Genomic DNA, 16,500 nt, shown 5'->3' on the forward strand with positions numbered 1-16,500 from the left:
TTTCTGATAGTCATCCAAAATCTCTGTGGTCATCCAAAATCTTTGTATCTCTTCAGTTTCATCGCAGAATAAAAACTAAATTTACCACAGTGCATTGTTACATTAAGTCTGGTATTTATTTCTCCCAAGAGGCCATCTGCTTCTGGGGAAAGACAAGAGGGTGCCCTCCATTAATATATCTAACTGATGATGTAATGATGTACAATTCCTTGTTAACCCCTGCAATTCAGAGTTATTGTCTTGGAACATAAGATTTGATTATCTCATTTCACTGCATAACTACAAATGCTAGGATAGGCTGTGGAAGTATCAGCCCATTGTTCAACCCAGCATCCAGAAACTGTTTTTTTTTTTTTTTTTTTGATCAATTAGTCAACTCGCCACGAAAGCTCAGATTACTAATTGGAGGGGAAAAAATGGATTCTTCTGGTTCCAACTCCAAAACATCCTACCAGAACAGGTGTACTTGCATAGTAAAGTTTGCCTTAAGTGTCCTCTGTCTCAAGTTGTACAGTCGGCCCCGGGAGGGTGGAGTCCTCGCAACCTGCTTCCGAGGCTTGCGCGTGTCTGTGGGTGCCGGGGCGCGCGCACACGCGGGGACCCGCTTTCCTAGGGCAGCCCAATCAAAGTCTCTCTCTCACCTCAAAGGCTGTCAATTCTCACGCCCCTCCGTGCGCGTTCAGCCCCCTCCTCACGCTTCCACCCCCCCAAGCCCCGCCTTCAAAGTAGAACTCACCGCTTTCATTGGCAGAAGCTCCTCTCACTCCTATTCTGAAACCAATCACTCGAATTCTGCTGGAGCGCGGCGGAGCCAATGGGAATGTTCGTTGGGGCAGCTGCCGGGTCCAAGCACCGGGAGGCGGTGCCGGGGGCGGGGTGCGGGTGGGGGAATAAGTTGCCATTTGGAGTGAGGAGCGGGCAGAGGCAGCGGCGGTGGCGTTGGCGGTGGCGCGGGCTCCCCGGAGAAGCAGATCCCTCAAGGCCCTTACCCCTTACCCGGTCCCCAGAAGCAGAAGTCCCGGCCCTCCCTGCAGCTGCGGGGCTCTCCGGAGCGTGCAGCTGCGAGCGGCCCCCGGGGCTGCGCGATCCGGACGGTTGCCTCTCGCCCCTGTCAGCGCGATGCCCCGGGCGGCGGCGGCTGCAGGCTCCTCGAGGCCCCGGCCGTGACCGCCACACCGAGCCTGACCGGGCGGTTGGGGCCGTTGGACGTTTGTTTTCTCAGCCTTCCCCTCCCCCTCGCCAAGGCGGTGGGGGTGCGCGTAGGGAAGGGGGAGCCCGGAGACTCCTCCCCCTCCCCGATACCCCCGCCCCTCCTCCTCACACACTCGCACGCACTATCGCGCCGGCTCCCACACGCTCGTGCGCCTCCCGCTCCGCTCCTCCGTGTCGGCTGGCGTCGTCCAGGGCCCGCGGGAGCCACCATGTCCACCGCCTCCTCCTCCTCCTCCTCCAGTTCCTCCCAGACCCCTCATCCCCCGCCGCAGAGGATGCGGCGCAGCACCGCGGGCTCGCCGCCCGCCGCCCCCGCCGCCGGGAGTGGGAACGGTGCGGGCGGCGGCGTGGGCTGCGCCCCGGCTGCGGGAGCCGGCCGGCTGCTGCAGCCCATCCGCGCCACGGTTCCCTATCAGCTCCTGCGGGGCAGCCAGCACAGTCCCACGCGCCCGCCCGCCGCCGCCGCCGCCGCCGCCGCCGCCGCCTCGCTGGGCAGCCTCCCGGGGCCCGGCGCGGCCCGCGGCCCCAGCCCGTCCAGCCCGACGCCGCCGCCGGCCGGGGCCCAGACCGAGCAGGCGCCGCGAGCCAAGGGCCGCCCGAGACGGTCCCCCGAGAGCCACCGGAGGAGCAACTCACCTGAGAGAAGGAGCCCCGGCTCGCCCGTGTGCAGAGGTAGCGAGCCCAACCCTTCCGTCCTCCCGGGCTGCGTCTCCCCGACGGTGCCCTCCGCGGAAACTTCAGCCTCTCCGGGCTTCTCTATGCTAGTGCCTTATCGAAGGTGTGAAAGTGGCTTTGGGAACCTCACCCTCCGCGGTCGCTGCAGGGCTTGGAGGAGCGAACTGCGAAGCAACTTTTATTTGACCCTCCTGCCGCCCCTCAGATTTTATCACCCATCACTCACCTGCGTGGAAAGGTTTTTCAGTTCAAGGAGCTGATTAGCTTACTCATGTGTTTGCTGTTTGTAGCGGGGAAGGAGGAGTTGGGCGAAACACTTACACACGCACACAAACTCTCCAGCAGCCTCTTTGTGCGTTCCTTCAAAGTTCCTAATGTCTGTGACTACCGGGATCATTCTTTCTTCTTTTTTTCCTTTTTTTTTTTTTTTTGAAGGAGTGGTGGCATTAGTTGTGATGTAAGGATGTTTGTTGTAAGGATGTGTCGAAGGGACAGTTTGGGGTGTGCAATTGAAGCCTATAGTGTTTTGTTTTACACCCCCCCCCCCCCGCGCTCCCCCCTCGCCCCGTCTCTATATAGTCATATGCATCAGAGCAGTACTTCCCTGGGAACAGTTTATGCCCAATTCAGCATTTTCATGGTAAAATTTTAAAGACCTGTTTGTGAAGTGTGCTCACTTTTTCCTTCCATTTTTAAGTACACTTAACAGTCCAGTTGAGCTGTTAAAGGATCTCAAGTTTCTTTTTTGTTGGGTGTCAAAGGTAATGGTGAGTTGGTGGACGCTGTCGGCTCCCCTTAAGGGTTTCTGTTTTAGTTTGGTTTTGTTGTATGTCTAGGGACACAGGGCATGATCTAGTCGAGTCCTCGGGGAGAAAAGGAAGATTAGCCAAAACAGGGACTTAAAGCTCATAAGGGAGAGTAGAGCAGCTAATATTGTTAGATACCAGGCTAGAGCTACAGATGCTGCCGCCGCCGCCGCCGCCGCCGCCGCTGCTGCATTGTGGAGAGAATAGATCATACTAAGTGGAAAATCTGCTTGGAAGGGAAGTACTGTGGAGCTCTCTGTGCAGTGTTTATGTGGTATGTGGAATTTTTTAAATGGAGTTTTCTTGATGAAGGTCTTAGATTTGGAGAAAGTGATTGTGTTATGATAGATTACAGTTTTGTTTTGGTTTTAATATTTCTGACCTGTAATTAACATGTTGCTAAGGCACTTGTTCAGACCACTTGAGGCAAGGTAGGATGTAGTGCACCGGTATGTGTACACGAGCACGGAGAAATACATCCTGTAATCTGTATGCACCAGGAGGAATTTGCTCCCCCCACTCCTCCCCCAGGTCAAGCCAGCTGCTGCAGAAACTGACATCCTCCTGCAAATCCTGAATGAATGAATGAAAACAACGTGATCTCCCTAATAATGACCACCACTGAACATACATCTTTAGCTGTATTTTATAGAAAAGGCCACCATTTTCTAACAGATTAATGCCATATGCAACTCTCTTGCACATTTTCTAGAGCTATATGAAATGAAAGGTAACAGAATGAAAAGAAGGCATCAGTTACATAAAATTTTGAGTGATTTAGCTTCAACAGTACATAGATTGAGTTTTGGGATTTTCTTTTAGGTACTAATACAAGAGCCATAAAATAAGCATTCCAGACAAATTGTGTACAGAGGGTTTTGTGGGCAGAGTAAGAGTAGTTTCGGCAATTGCTACAACAATATAATGGCCATCTAGCACCTCCTCCTCTTTTGTTGATAAACACTAACATCTTACAACAGATCATAGTACAACTTGTTTTTCTGCATCCTTCAAAAGCTTTAATTGCTTAGGAATTACATGCCCCATCATCAAGCAGTTTTAATGAAATTTGTGATCAGGTTTAAACTATCCTCTTTGTTGTAGTATGGCACATCCCAGTTTAATGCAATTTTAATGCAATCATGATGAAAACACTTCTGAGTCTGGTTGTGTGGTAGACAGATTTGCATCATCAGAGAGCTTGTACTGGGAATGGGAGAGACTTTTGTGCTGTTTATAACACCAGGTGGTTTTGTCAGTTTCTTACATTGAAGTGATTTTGAATGCAGACTAGTCTGCCCCCAGTCTCCTAATTATCTTACCTTTATGTTACTTATCCACATTTCGCCTGGCTAGAGAGCTACCCAAATTAAAACTGTACAACTGTTCTGTTTACTTAGCCATTTAAAATCCTTACTATGAACAGTCGAACAATTTTCAAACGATTATCTACTCAGTTTCTTTTGAATTCTGCAAGGTTCTGACTTCAGTGGATTTTAGTCTCCACAGGTCAAGGCTCCTGCCGGTGCCTCTGCTGCTGCAGACACTGACATCACTATACTGCATGAATGAAAAACAACAACGTTCTCCATTTCTTGCTCTCCACCTCCATCCTTTTCTGCACACTGCTCTGCGTGTGTGTGTGTGTGTGTGTGTGTTTAGATGGTGTTATGCTGGTTATGAAACTACATTTAAAAATGTTAAATTAAGTAGATGGTGGCCCAATATGTATTTACTATAGAGGCGTAATGTTTACAAAAAGCTTTAAGTGCTATGAGCATTTGAACTAGAGGTGACATAACTGAGCATTCAGTATTTTTAATCTGGACTGGTGGTTATGAAAGAAAATATAGCTTTAAATAATTTTCTTTGGAATTGCTTTACCAGGAAAAATATGAAACAACATAATTTCTAAACATGTTAGCTCATTATTATCTCCCTCTTAAACATTCTTAATATGCATATTTATAGGGTTATGGCTAGAGTAATAAAAAATGGTACTTAGACTATTTTACAAGGCTAAGGAAGAGCTGAATTCTTTAAATAAGTGCATTCAATTTTAATATGATACTATTTTATAAAATCCAGCAAGACGAAGAAGATGGTAATTTCCTTTATTTTTGTAGCAGTTTTAGGCAATTTAAATGGGTGTTATAATAGTTACATAAATCTCCAAACATACCTTGCTTCTAAAGAGAGGACATGGAGTTTTACAAATTGAAACTATCTTGTTTATGCATGTGGATCATATTCTTGTATTTTTAAAATTTATTTTGTATTTTTAAGCCTTCAAGGTTTGTTATTTATATTCATCTCTTTACTTCTGCCATTAGCAAAATGTCACCCTCCCCTTGTTTGGTTCTGAAGGGTCTTGAAGTGGTGAATGACAAGCTACTGAATGCATCCTCAGGCTCCCTGTGATGTGTTTGTAATAGATGTAAAATCATAAAGTCTTATGCAAATAGTTATTTTTTGTAATGGTAATACATAAAGTCTACCTTTGAGATAAATAGAACAACAAATGAGAATATAACAGGATGTAGTGTTAAAATTATTGATCTTTAAGCTAACCTCATCAGTGACAACCAAAAGAAAAGTTGCTTCTTTCTGAAACCTCATACAGCAAAACCTATGGATTTAAAAACAGAACAAATAAAATTTTTACTATACATGGTAGTAGGCAGCAATTGCAAATCCTCTGATAGTTTTTGTAAAGATTGTGCATTAGAATGAATTATAAATTCTAAAAGGTATAAAAACATTTGTATTGGAGTACTCTGGATGAAGAGTACTGCTTATTTTTAAGTGTACCAAATCTAGTTAACAAAAACATGGAAAAGCTTGTAATTTATATAGCTGCTGCTATGGAAAATAGCATGTGTTGATTTCTGATTTAGCATAACAGATTTATTTAGGCCTAGTACTCTTAGCAGATTACTAACTCTAGAGTGAAATTTGATTAGAATACTTCATGAGCATCTTGAGGGCCTTATTGTCTTACACATTAAGAAGTTACGATTATATTTTAAAAGAAAGTATAAAGCCAACCAGCATATAATGTTGAATGACTGCATGCAATGTGTGTGTGTCCGTGTGTTTTAATCAATTAATTTGCTTTCAGTTTTTTATGTCTTCATTAAATTTCCTTTTATGAGTCATTTTATGCTGTGCTTAGTTTGTGGAATGCCAACATTCTAAATTACTTTTTTCTCTAACTTTTAAAAGATACTCAGATATTCTCTTCCTGTAAAGTTACTTATCAGGTGGATATTCTTGGAAATTAAGGTTCTTCTCCTGTCCTCTCCTTTTAAAATTAATTTTCTTAGATTACTTAGAGGAACTTGTTTCAAAGCTTTCCGATATTAGAGTGAAAATAGGAAAGTTTTGGCTGTGTTTTTTCCTGAAGTGATAGTTTCAAATACTCATTTTCAGGAAAGGTTTTCAGCTTTTGAGAACTACACTGAGTATCAACAACATTCATTATTTACGTATCTAATTTTCCTCATCAATTATAGTGCATAAAATTTCTAGATCAGTGGGTGAATAACAAAATAGTGAATTTATAGAAGTTATTTATTCTTAAACTACTGTCTTATGTTCAAAGATTATATTCCTTTCAAATAACTATTACCCTAAATATATTGAATATCATGTACCTATGGTGTATTAAAGCACCTAGGTCAGTTTAGCTCTATGTAAAGTTTTGTGTGCATATATTGAACTAAAAATTATTTCATCATTTAAAGTACTTTTTATGGAAGGACATCTCATTTACTGCAGTGTACATTTCTTCAAGGATTTAATGCAAATTAGGATTTATATATTGGGGAAATGTTGAAGTTTCCGGTAATGGCATCCTTGTGATTTTTGTTTTGTGATAATGCAGACTAAATGTGAATTAGACAACAAAGGAATAATTGGTCTCCATGACAGTGAATAACAATGGAAATAAATGGCAATGTTCACCCATGGCTAACTGGAGAGGTTTTTACTTAAATCTTGAATTTAAAAATTTTAAAAACCTATTTTACCAGAACTTTCCCATGTAACTAAAACTTTCACATCTGCTAAGGAGTATATAGGAATGACTTTGTTATTCCTAATTTTAGTTCAGTCTTTTCTCCAGAGCTTAAAATTCCCAGACACCACCATGATAGGCTTTTCCACAGCACCTGTCCTAGGTCTGTGTCTGGTGCTGTTGTCTTTTGTCTTCAATATATAATTTTGGCCCCGGCTGATAAGCCGTTTATTTGTACAAGAGGTTGAGCTTATGTATCTGATAGTCTCAAACTGAGTTTGCCAAAAGTAAGTGGAGGAAAGAGAGAACACTACTCATCTATTGATATAGAAAGCCTGAGGAACTGATGGAAGAGCCAGAAGCCACCTCTCTTTCCCTCTACCCCTCATCTGAACCCCCTGAACTGACCATGACTCCACGCATTATCCAGCTGATTCTAGAAAGATAAGATTTATGTTTATTCTGCAAAACAAACTATAATGGGTTAGTAGTAGTTATGAAGAAAATAAGGATTTTACTTATGCCATAAACAAATTGTGGAAAAATACTTTTCTATTTCATTTCAGTAGAAACAAATACGGCAGATACTGTTAAGCAGTGTTGTTTACCTCAAGTTAATATTACTGAGGCAAATACTGAGGCAAGTTCAGGAATACCTGAGTAACTTCCCCTGTATTACTCTGTGCTTCTAGTTGTAGGTGGAAAGAAAGCATTTGCATGCTTACTATATACAAGGCAGTGTATACTTTCATTTATCAGGAAAGTGGATTTGCAACGCAAATCTTCTCATTTCAGATCCACTGTTTACAAGACTATCCTGTTGGTGAACAGTCATGATTTCTGAGCTAAAAATTGCTAAAGAACAGCGTTTTCTATTGTTTCCACAGCACTATTACACTGTGCTGGGATATGCATTGACATTTTCAGAATGTCTAAAAATGTAAGACCTAGAATGTTGAATGTAACTGAAATAGAAAATGGATGGATTGGTCGTATTTCTCCATTTGTTTCTTACATAAAAGTGTGTGTGTGTGTGTGTGTGTGTGTGTGTGTGTGAGAGAGAGACAGAGAGAGAGAGAACAAAAGAGTAATCCTTGTTTCTGAGGGCTCAAGAATATGAACTTGATTGTGTTTGGCCTTCCTTACATGTACAGTCTGTGCTGTCCTTGGGTCATGCTATGGTGAGCAGAAGTACCTTTCTCCATGAATATTAAAAGATAGTTATACATGGTGGTAAACTGATGAACGATTCAAGAATCATTCACCAAGCAGAAACTGGTCTCAAGTGAGTGTCCCAGCAACTGGTGCTGATTTAATTCAGGCTTCCCAAGAGCTAACAGTTATCACTGAATTTGTGGGTTTGAACTCTGTATGTTTGTGACTTAATGAAGTGCCACCATGGTGTACCTTAAGGATGGTTCACCATAAATAAGGATTAAAGAAACTAATGAAACCCATTATTGCATGGCAAGGCTAGTGTCCAAAATTGTCTTCCAGTTATTAGAATTAAACATCTGAATGCGTTACATAACAAGAACGTAAAAACTGCTACAACTTGCTGCCTAATGTTTCTAAAGATCAAATAAATGCCTATCAACTACTGACAGTAATAGCCCCTTGTTTAGCCAGTATGACTACAGGGAGAGCTTTTCTGAATAATCTGTATAGCTAATTTTAACTTACATTACTAAAAAATTAACTATTTGATGAAACATTTTCTAAAATTATACAAGCATTTAATATTATTTTACAATCATTTTGTATGATTTACAAAAGTAATTTTTTTTGACGTTCCTCACTCAGCTTTACTGAGGTATAATTGACAGAAGTGTATATTTAAGGTATATAATGTGATGATTTGATATACATATAAATTGTGAAATGATTACCATAATCAGGCTAATTAACACACAAGTCACTTCACACAGTACTGTTTTTCATGGTGTGTGATGAGAACCCTTACAATCTACTCTTAGTAAATTTCAAGTATATGACACAGTATTATTATCTATAATCACCATGCTGTACATTAGATCCCCACAACTTAACTTATCTCTTCAAGATACTCATTTCATTTCCTTTGGATATATACCCAGAAGTGGGATTGCTGGATCGTATTTTAGTTCTATTTTTAAGTTTTTGAGGAACCTCCTTCGTACTGTTTTCCACTCCCACCAATTTACATTTCCAACAACAGTGTACAGGGTTACCTTTTCTCCACATCCTTGCCAGCACTTTTGTTGTCTTTTTAATAATAGCCACTCTAACGTGTAGAAGGTGGTATCTTTTTATGGTTTTATCTTGCATTTCCCTATTGATTAGTGATTCTGAGCACCTTTCATGTACTGTTGACCATATATATGTCTTCTTTGAGAAAGTGTTTATTCAGATCTTTTGCCCACTTTCATTTGGGTTGTTTTATTGCTCTTGAGTTGTATGTGCTTCTTATATTTTTTTATATTAATCCCTTACTAGATGTATGGTTTGCATATATTTCCTCCCATTCCATAGCTTGCCTTTTCCTTTTATTGATTGTTTCTGCTGTGTAGCACTTTCTAGCTTGATATAATCCACTTGTTTCTTTTTGCTTTTGTTGCTTGTGCTTTTGGTGTCATATCCAAAATGTCACTCCAAGATCATTACCAAGAAGTTTTTTCCCTATATTTTGTTCAAGGAATTTTATTTTTTCAGGTCATACATTTAATTCTTTAATCCATTTCAAGTTAATTTTGTATATGGTTTTAAGGTAAGGGTCCAGTTTCATTCTTTTGCATCTATATATCCAGTTTTCCCAATACTGTTTATTGAAGAGACTATCCTTTTCTCATTGTATATTCTTGACACCTTTGTCAAAAATTAGTTGAATGTATATGTGTGGGTTTATTTCTAGGCTCTTTATTCTGTTCCACTGATCTATGTCAGAAGTGGGAAACGTCTGGCCCGTGGGCCCTATGCGGCCTGCGAAGTCATTTGGTCTGGCCCTGCCAAGGCACCTGCAAGCAGGACTTGAAATTCAATAAGCCTAGGAGCTTTTTTCATAGCAAATTTTTAAGTCGATAATTTTCTGTGGCCCAAGAATGATGTTATAAACATCCAAATGGCCCTTGACGGAAAAAAGGTTCCCCACCCCTGGTCTATGTGTCTTTTTATGCCAGTACCATATCATGTTGATTACGATAGCATTGTATAGACTAGATGATTTTTTATAAAGTTATAACTTATTGAACATATATATTAGTCCCTTGTCTTCACTGGGACCCAATATGGAGTACTTTTATGACCCCTCTTTACATGTAAGGAAGTGACATCTTGAGAAGTTAAGTAATTTGCCCAAGGTCAGGCAGAATGCACAGAGGGCCCAGAGGGCCCATGTAACTCTCTTAAGTCCTGACTTCAAGTGAGCTGAAAGTTACTTTTAGAACTCAGTTAATTATGAGGCAGGAAAGCATGCACAATGGGTTATCCCATTGCTTATACAGTTAAGTCATGGAAAGACCAAAAATAACTTGGGGGTGGTGGTAAAGAGAAAGTTAAATGGGACTAGACTCCAGGGTCCACAGAACTTAAAATAGTTGCAAGTATTCCCAGTGATTCAGGCCTCAGGTATGCACATAAGAATGTTACAGCACTTCAAAACCTTATTGCACCATTAGCAGGCCTTTCCCTTGGTCTTCAAAGGACCTACCACTTTGTTAAGATAGAACATAGATTTAATTTTTTAAAAACTACCTTTCCCATGAAATTTCAAAATCTAGATAGAGTAAGGTCTTTTGTATTTTCACACTTGACAAGCTTTCACTTATAATAATGAATCATAAGGCTTCATTCAACCCTAACATTGATTTTTCACTTTTAGCATCCTTTGATATTTTATTTTATTTCATTTTATTTTATTTTGATATTTATATATCACTCTCATTGCAAAACAACAAGGTTGACTATCTTCTCAATTTATATCTGCTTGGGCCCTTTCACTTTTTCTAGGTCTGCCAATGTGATGTAGAAAAGATATTTTGATCTTCATTTTAATAATCTCTCCCAGGGTGTTTTGGCCCCTTTTCAGTGTCATTCTTACTTGCCATAAGCTCTTTAATAGTCAATGTGGAGCGTGAGTCCTTCCATAACTAACATGAGAAATGGTATTTTTATTAAGATATTGAAAGTGCTCTATAGAGTCTATGTGATAGGTGAAGTTTCTCATGACATTTCTGCTGTAATTATAGTTACTTTTGTAGTTGAATACATCAGTTCTTAAGTTGAATTAGTGAAATAATAGTTGTACCTTAGAAGAATAAAAACTAGTAGGGCTTTAGTTGCTCAGGATTGCATTAGGTCTTACCCATAAAAAACTACTATTCTCATGTAAACCTGTGAAGAGATCTTTCCATGAAGGTACAGAAAGGTCATAGTAGAATATGGATTTATGTATTAGCTGGTAGTCTTTAAACAAAATACACTTGTAATGTCTTTGAGAGTTCTTCTAAAGTATGTTTGAGATAATCTGATGAATCACCCTGAAAAGAATCAACTGTCCCTTTCCTGCTTAAAGTAGGGTTATTTAAGTCCCTAGTACTTACTAAACAGGGTTTAGCAAACATTGCTAAATGCAGTTTCATTAGTATTGTAAAATTGGGGAGTTGGACTGTGCTCAGAAATAAGGTTTTTTAAAAAGCTACAAGATTCTGTTGTATTTTTATCAGATATCTTTACAAAACTTATACTGAAGTCCTATTTATTCTTTATATGCCAGATTGACCCATTATTTAAAAATCATCTGGTTCAGTCCATTGTATTTGTTCCCTTTGTCTTTTTGGTTTATATTTGGCCAAAGATTAGCGTAGCTTTAATGTAATTCTAGTGATAACTGTTCATTCATTAAAGAAATGTTTGTTTCAGGTTATATACTAGTTGTTGGCAGTATGTTAGTGAGTAAAACAAATGGATTTTTCCCCCTTTTCACAAAATACATATTTATTGAATCCTTACTATGTCTGAGGAACTCTGACCCACACAGACTACATATTCCAGGTGCAGTTGGTATACTCACATTTGTATTTCTCAACAAGGTCAGTTCATTTAGTCTGCCAAGAATTTGACCCACTATTTCTTCTGAGCTTTGGACTTCATATATGAATTATTATTTTCCTTTGTTTACCTTCCTAAGTTAGATTGAGCTTTTTGGTGTTCTTTTTGAATACCAAATACTCTGTTTATATGTGTTTTTCTTTCATTAGATGTAGCTTAGGAGAGCTTCATCCTGTGGCCCCTATATCTAAGTCTAAGCTATATTACTGCCTGGACATATAATATTCTGCTATAGTTTAGCTTAGAGTGATGTCACTGACACTCTCTCTGTGCACACACATGCACACACACCCTTTCAGAATTCTAAATTTTATTGTTGGGTGTGGTTTCTTGTGTAGAAATGTAGTACGATGTAGTAATAATGTGTGGTAATACCTGGACAGTGGTGCCCTGTATGGCTATTGAGATGAGAAGGACTTGGCTTTTACTAAATATCTTCTGTTACTTGATATCTTGGTTGAATGTACAATGACTTGTCTTTATTATAAACTCAGAATTTACTTGTTTTTAATTTTTACCTGTTCATAGTTTTTACCTTAAATAATTATTAGCATTATAGCCTTTAGTAGTATTATTCATTTGTGTTAGTTAACTCTTAAGACAGTTGCCCTGTTCTGCTTTATACTAAACCATGTAGTCAAAAAATAATGTCTTTATACAGATATTCCTATGTAATGGAATAAGCATTACACTGAATCTCATGGTAAAAACATGTGAGGTACATCATATTTTGGGGGTTGATTTTTTTTTTTTTTTTTAGCTTGCATATGGAACGCTGAAAAAAGCTTAGTCCCTGAATGTAACCATATAATAAGCCATCTAAAATTGTATACAGGAATTTTAGGAAATAGAAAGGCATAGGAAAAGTAATGAAATAAATTATTGTTAATATTTGTTTTGATCACTTAAAAATATTTTTCATTCTTGAATTAAGTGCCTCATAATGTAAAAGAAAGTAAATATATAGTATAGTAGCTGAATCTTTGGTTAGACTCACTGTATTATTCCCATAGTTAATACAGCAGTTTTAGAGACTTCAACAGTTTAGTTATAATTTTTCATCTCAGCTCATCTTAATGTTTCCATAACTCTGTATTCAAGGTAGTTTTGGTGGATGTGTGTACTTCACCAAGTAGCACCTTGTCATTGTTAGCATTCCAGCATCCAGCATTGTGTCTGGTGCTTAGAAGGCCCTACAGTAAATATTTATTAAATCCTTACATAGAATTTACACAGAGATTTCTGTTTTAGCTATATATGTAGCTGGGTTCAAATCACTGAACAGTCCTATAAATACCTGACAAAGATGGAAGTTAATAGATTAACTTGTGTAGCTTGTTTTCTAAAATGCCTAATGGTTTAGATAACTAATGACTTTTGTCCTCAGTTAGGGCCTGTCATTCCCTGGTGATGTGTGAGCTTGGAAAAACACTGATTTAGACCTTCATACACAAAATGAGCTGGGTGCTTTTCTTGGTAGAAAATTAAAAACAAGTAAATTCTGAGTATAATAAAGACAAGTCATTGTACATTCAACCAAGATATCAAGTAATAGTAGATATTTAGTAAAAGCCAAGTCCTACTCATTTCAATAGCCATACAGGGCACCACTGTCCAGGTATTACCACACAACATTATTGTGGACTGTCCTTACATCACCCATTATTGGCAGAAGATGGGTGATGTCAGGACAATCCACATTTTGAAGATACAGTTCTGCAGAGTGAGTTTCTCAGTTACATTCAGAATTATGCTCAAATTGAATTTGGTATAGTGAGGCTCCATGGAATCAATTTCTGAAGCTGTTATATTTAGAGAAACTTTAAACCATCATGCTCAAAGCTTGGTGGTGGATTTTTCAATTAAAAATATAAATGTCTTAATAATCTTTCAGAAAGATCATGATTGTACTAGGCTCCAAGAAAGGAGAAAGTACATTACATATTAATTTGTGTTTCATTATAATATAAAAATTTTAAACTGTAGAGCAGATTTTGGAGTGGTTATTTGCTTTAGAGAATGTCTAACTTACGTGCAAGTAAAATTATTCAATTTACCAAAGTATTATTTACAGTAAGTGTTACTTACTTTTTAGGAAGTCAGTTACACAAGGTTGAGATTTATCTGAGGCTGTAAAAACACATTACTGAATAGTGTAATTTCTAATTGCTGCATAAAATGTTTTAGTGACAATTAGTAGCATTAACTAATATCATAAGTTGTTATAAATAAACATGAATACATCTTTTACATTCCCTTCTTAGTCTGAGTTTAATGATTCTAAGAAATTTGGTATTGAAAGAACCCCGTCTTGTGGAAAGGTATACTTTTAAATTAGATAAATATTCCAAGGCTTTTTCCAGAATATTTTATCCTTACAAAAAGAAGTTATTACTTCAGTTATAATTTCCTAGCATACTGTTTCTAATCAGCTTCATGAAGAAGTATTTCTTTCATCATGAAAAACTTTCACAAAACCTCCCGACATGAGGAGGGCAAAACAATAAGCCAGCAAAATAAGACTAGAAAGGTGATGCGTGCTATGGATTATTATTTTATTTATAGTTGTGTACTGATACTATCTAGATTTAACTGAAAGTTCCTGTATAAACTTAATGACCAAGAATTAATTGGCCAAGTAATCTATATTCCCAGGGACTGCGCAATATGGGTGTGTATGTGTGTATATAAGAGAGAAGGCCCTAAAGTTTACATTCCTTTCTCAGCTATCACTGGCTCCTGATGCTTTCTCCATACAGAGTAGACATTCATGGTCATCCTTTGATAATACTTTAAATAATTTTAATACGCCAAGTGGTAGTAAATTAGGGATTTTGCTTATCTCACTAAGATAAAACCAATTGACAGCTAACTAGATACAATTCTGAACATCTTGCTTGTGACTATGGGGAAATTTACTACTTGTAATATTACAAGTATATTACCTTCCAAGAGGCATGTCTTTAGTTGAATTCTTTGATCAAGCAGTTTTTTATTTGGTTAAAAAAAAAAAAGTTTGGACAAACAAATCAGTTTAAATATAAATTTCCTTTTCTGAATCATCTTACAAAGTTTGTAATGATAGTCCAGTTAACTGCTGTTTAATTTTCTTAACAAATGTGATAATTTTCTCTGCTGGAGTTAGCTTTGTGCTTTTTGAGCAGGGGTTTATGTTAGTATTTAAATTCAGAGTTGAAACAAGCATTGAAAATTGTTGTTATTGCTTTTCTACTGACTGGAGTGGGTATTTTTATAGGTGGTACCTGTGTATGCAAATTAAAACAGACATGATCCTTACATTCTGCAAGTTTAAATATCTCAATATTTTAAAATATTATCACAACTGTCTGGATGTTTTGCTTATACTCTTTACCTTCTTGTTGGTTTTGTTGTATAAAAAGTTTTAATTTAAAGTGTATTCAGCCTGTGTTTCACAGAGAGAACATATATATCATGCTCCATAAGTTAACATATTTTGAAAAAATGGTTTAGTATATTTTTTTGTGCTTTGGATAAAAAAACAATAATTTGTTAATAAATTTTACCCTATATAATTTAAAATTTGGGTCATGTGTTTTAATTATTCATATGTAAAAAGATACAATTAGAGTACAGTTATCAAGATGAGTATCGAATGATTTAAGTTTAAACTCAGAGACTTGGTACAGAAATGGAGTTGAATGGTTTCTTTTATTTGCTCATTGGCACTATGAAAGCCTTGGTTAATACTTTCAGACCCAGAGCCTCATTGGGTTGGGTTCTTATTTCCTGCCAGTATAATCATTGACTTTTCCTCCTCCCTCGTTTCTCCTATCCTACTTAACACTGTATCTTGTCCCATCTCTTCAAAATTATCTTCTGAATCTGGTGGCTTTTTTCCATTTCCTTCATGTCTTAATTATTGTCCCTTGGACTGTTGAAACTAACACCTCTTTAGTGGTTTCCCCTGCTATTAGTCCCCCATCTTTAATTTAGCTATTGCACTGCTATAAGCTCAGCCTTTCTTTTCAAAAAGAAAAAAAGATTTCTGAAATCCAAACTCCTTAGCTTGACGTAAAGGACTCATCTCAGCATCCTCCTTTGTGTTTTGCAAACTAAACTCATTTTTTAATTGAAAATGCTGTTATCTTTTTATAGATCCATACTTTGAATACATGTTCCTTGTCAGGGTAAAGTAAGATCGATGACCTTAAATTTCATTAATTTAGATTATTCTATCTGTGGTGACAGTTTATGATAATTCAGTGAAACTTGCTCTAAAATTTGGAAACTATCTCCAAGGGTAATTCAGACAAACGAAAATGAAGTTAAGCCCTTCTGTAGCAGAGACTTCTGTGTATTCACCAAACCCTGTTTTCTCTTCCTCTTGATCCCACATCTAGTCTGTATTTCCTGCCCTTGCAGTTAGGTGAGGCTAAATGATACACAACACTTTCATCTTTGTTCAGTACAAAAACACTAGTTGGATCCTCATTTTCTCTTCCCTCATCTGCCACCTGTATGCGGAGATTCTAGCAGAGGACTCCAGGGAAGGCCCTAGGGGAATGGTGGAGCCGTAAGATGAAGGAAGTCTGAACTCTGAATGATCATGTGGAAGCCCATCTGTCAGCCATGAAGATACACATTGGGCTTTTAGTGTGATAAGGCACTGGTTTTTAAAAATTGTAACTCTTCTAGACCTCAGAATTTTAAAAAGGTGGTTTA

General features: G+C 38.3%; 1 protein-coding gene across 2 annotated transcripts in view; it reads left to right on the top strand.

The window, feature by feature from the left end:
- Positions 1 to 368: 368 nt before the first annotated feature.
- Positions 369 to 16,500, top strand: part of GLCCI1 (glucocorticoid induced 1) — a 79,857-nt gene continuing 63,725 nt past the window's right edge. For both annotated transcript variants that reach the window (XM_081147042.1, XM_081147043.1), the window contains exon 1: positions 369 to 1,884. In XM_081147042.1, the coding sequence (XP_081003168.1) occupies positions 1,422 to 1,884 (463 nt within the window). In that variant the 5' untranslated portion in view covers positions 369 to 1,421. The remainder of the gene's footprint in view (positions 1,885 to 16,500) is intronic.

Source organism: Miniopterus schreibersii, assembly GCF_964146895.1.
Source record: "Miniopterus schreibersii genome assembly, chromosome: 9".
In the NCBI taxonomy this organism is placed as follows: Eukaryota; Metazoa; Chordata; class Mammalia; order Chiroptera; family Miniopteridae; genus Miniopterus; species Miniopterus schreibersii.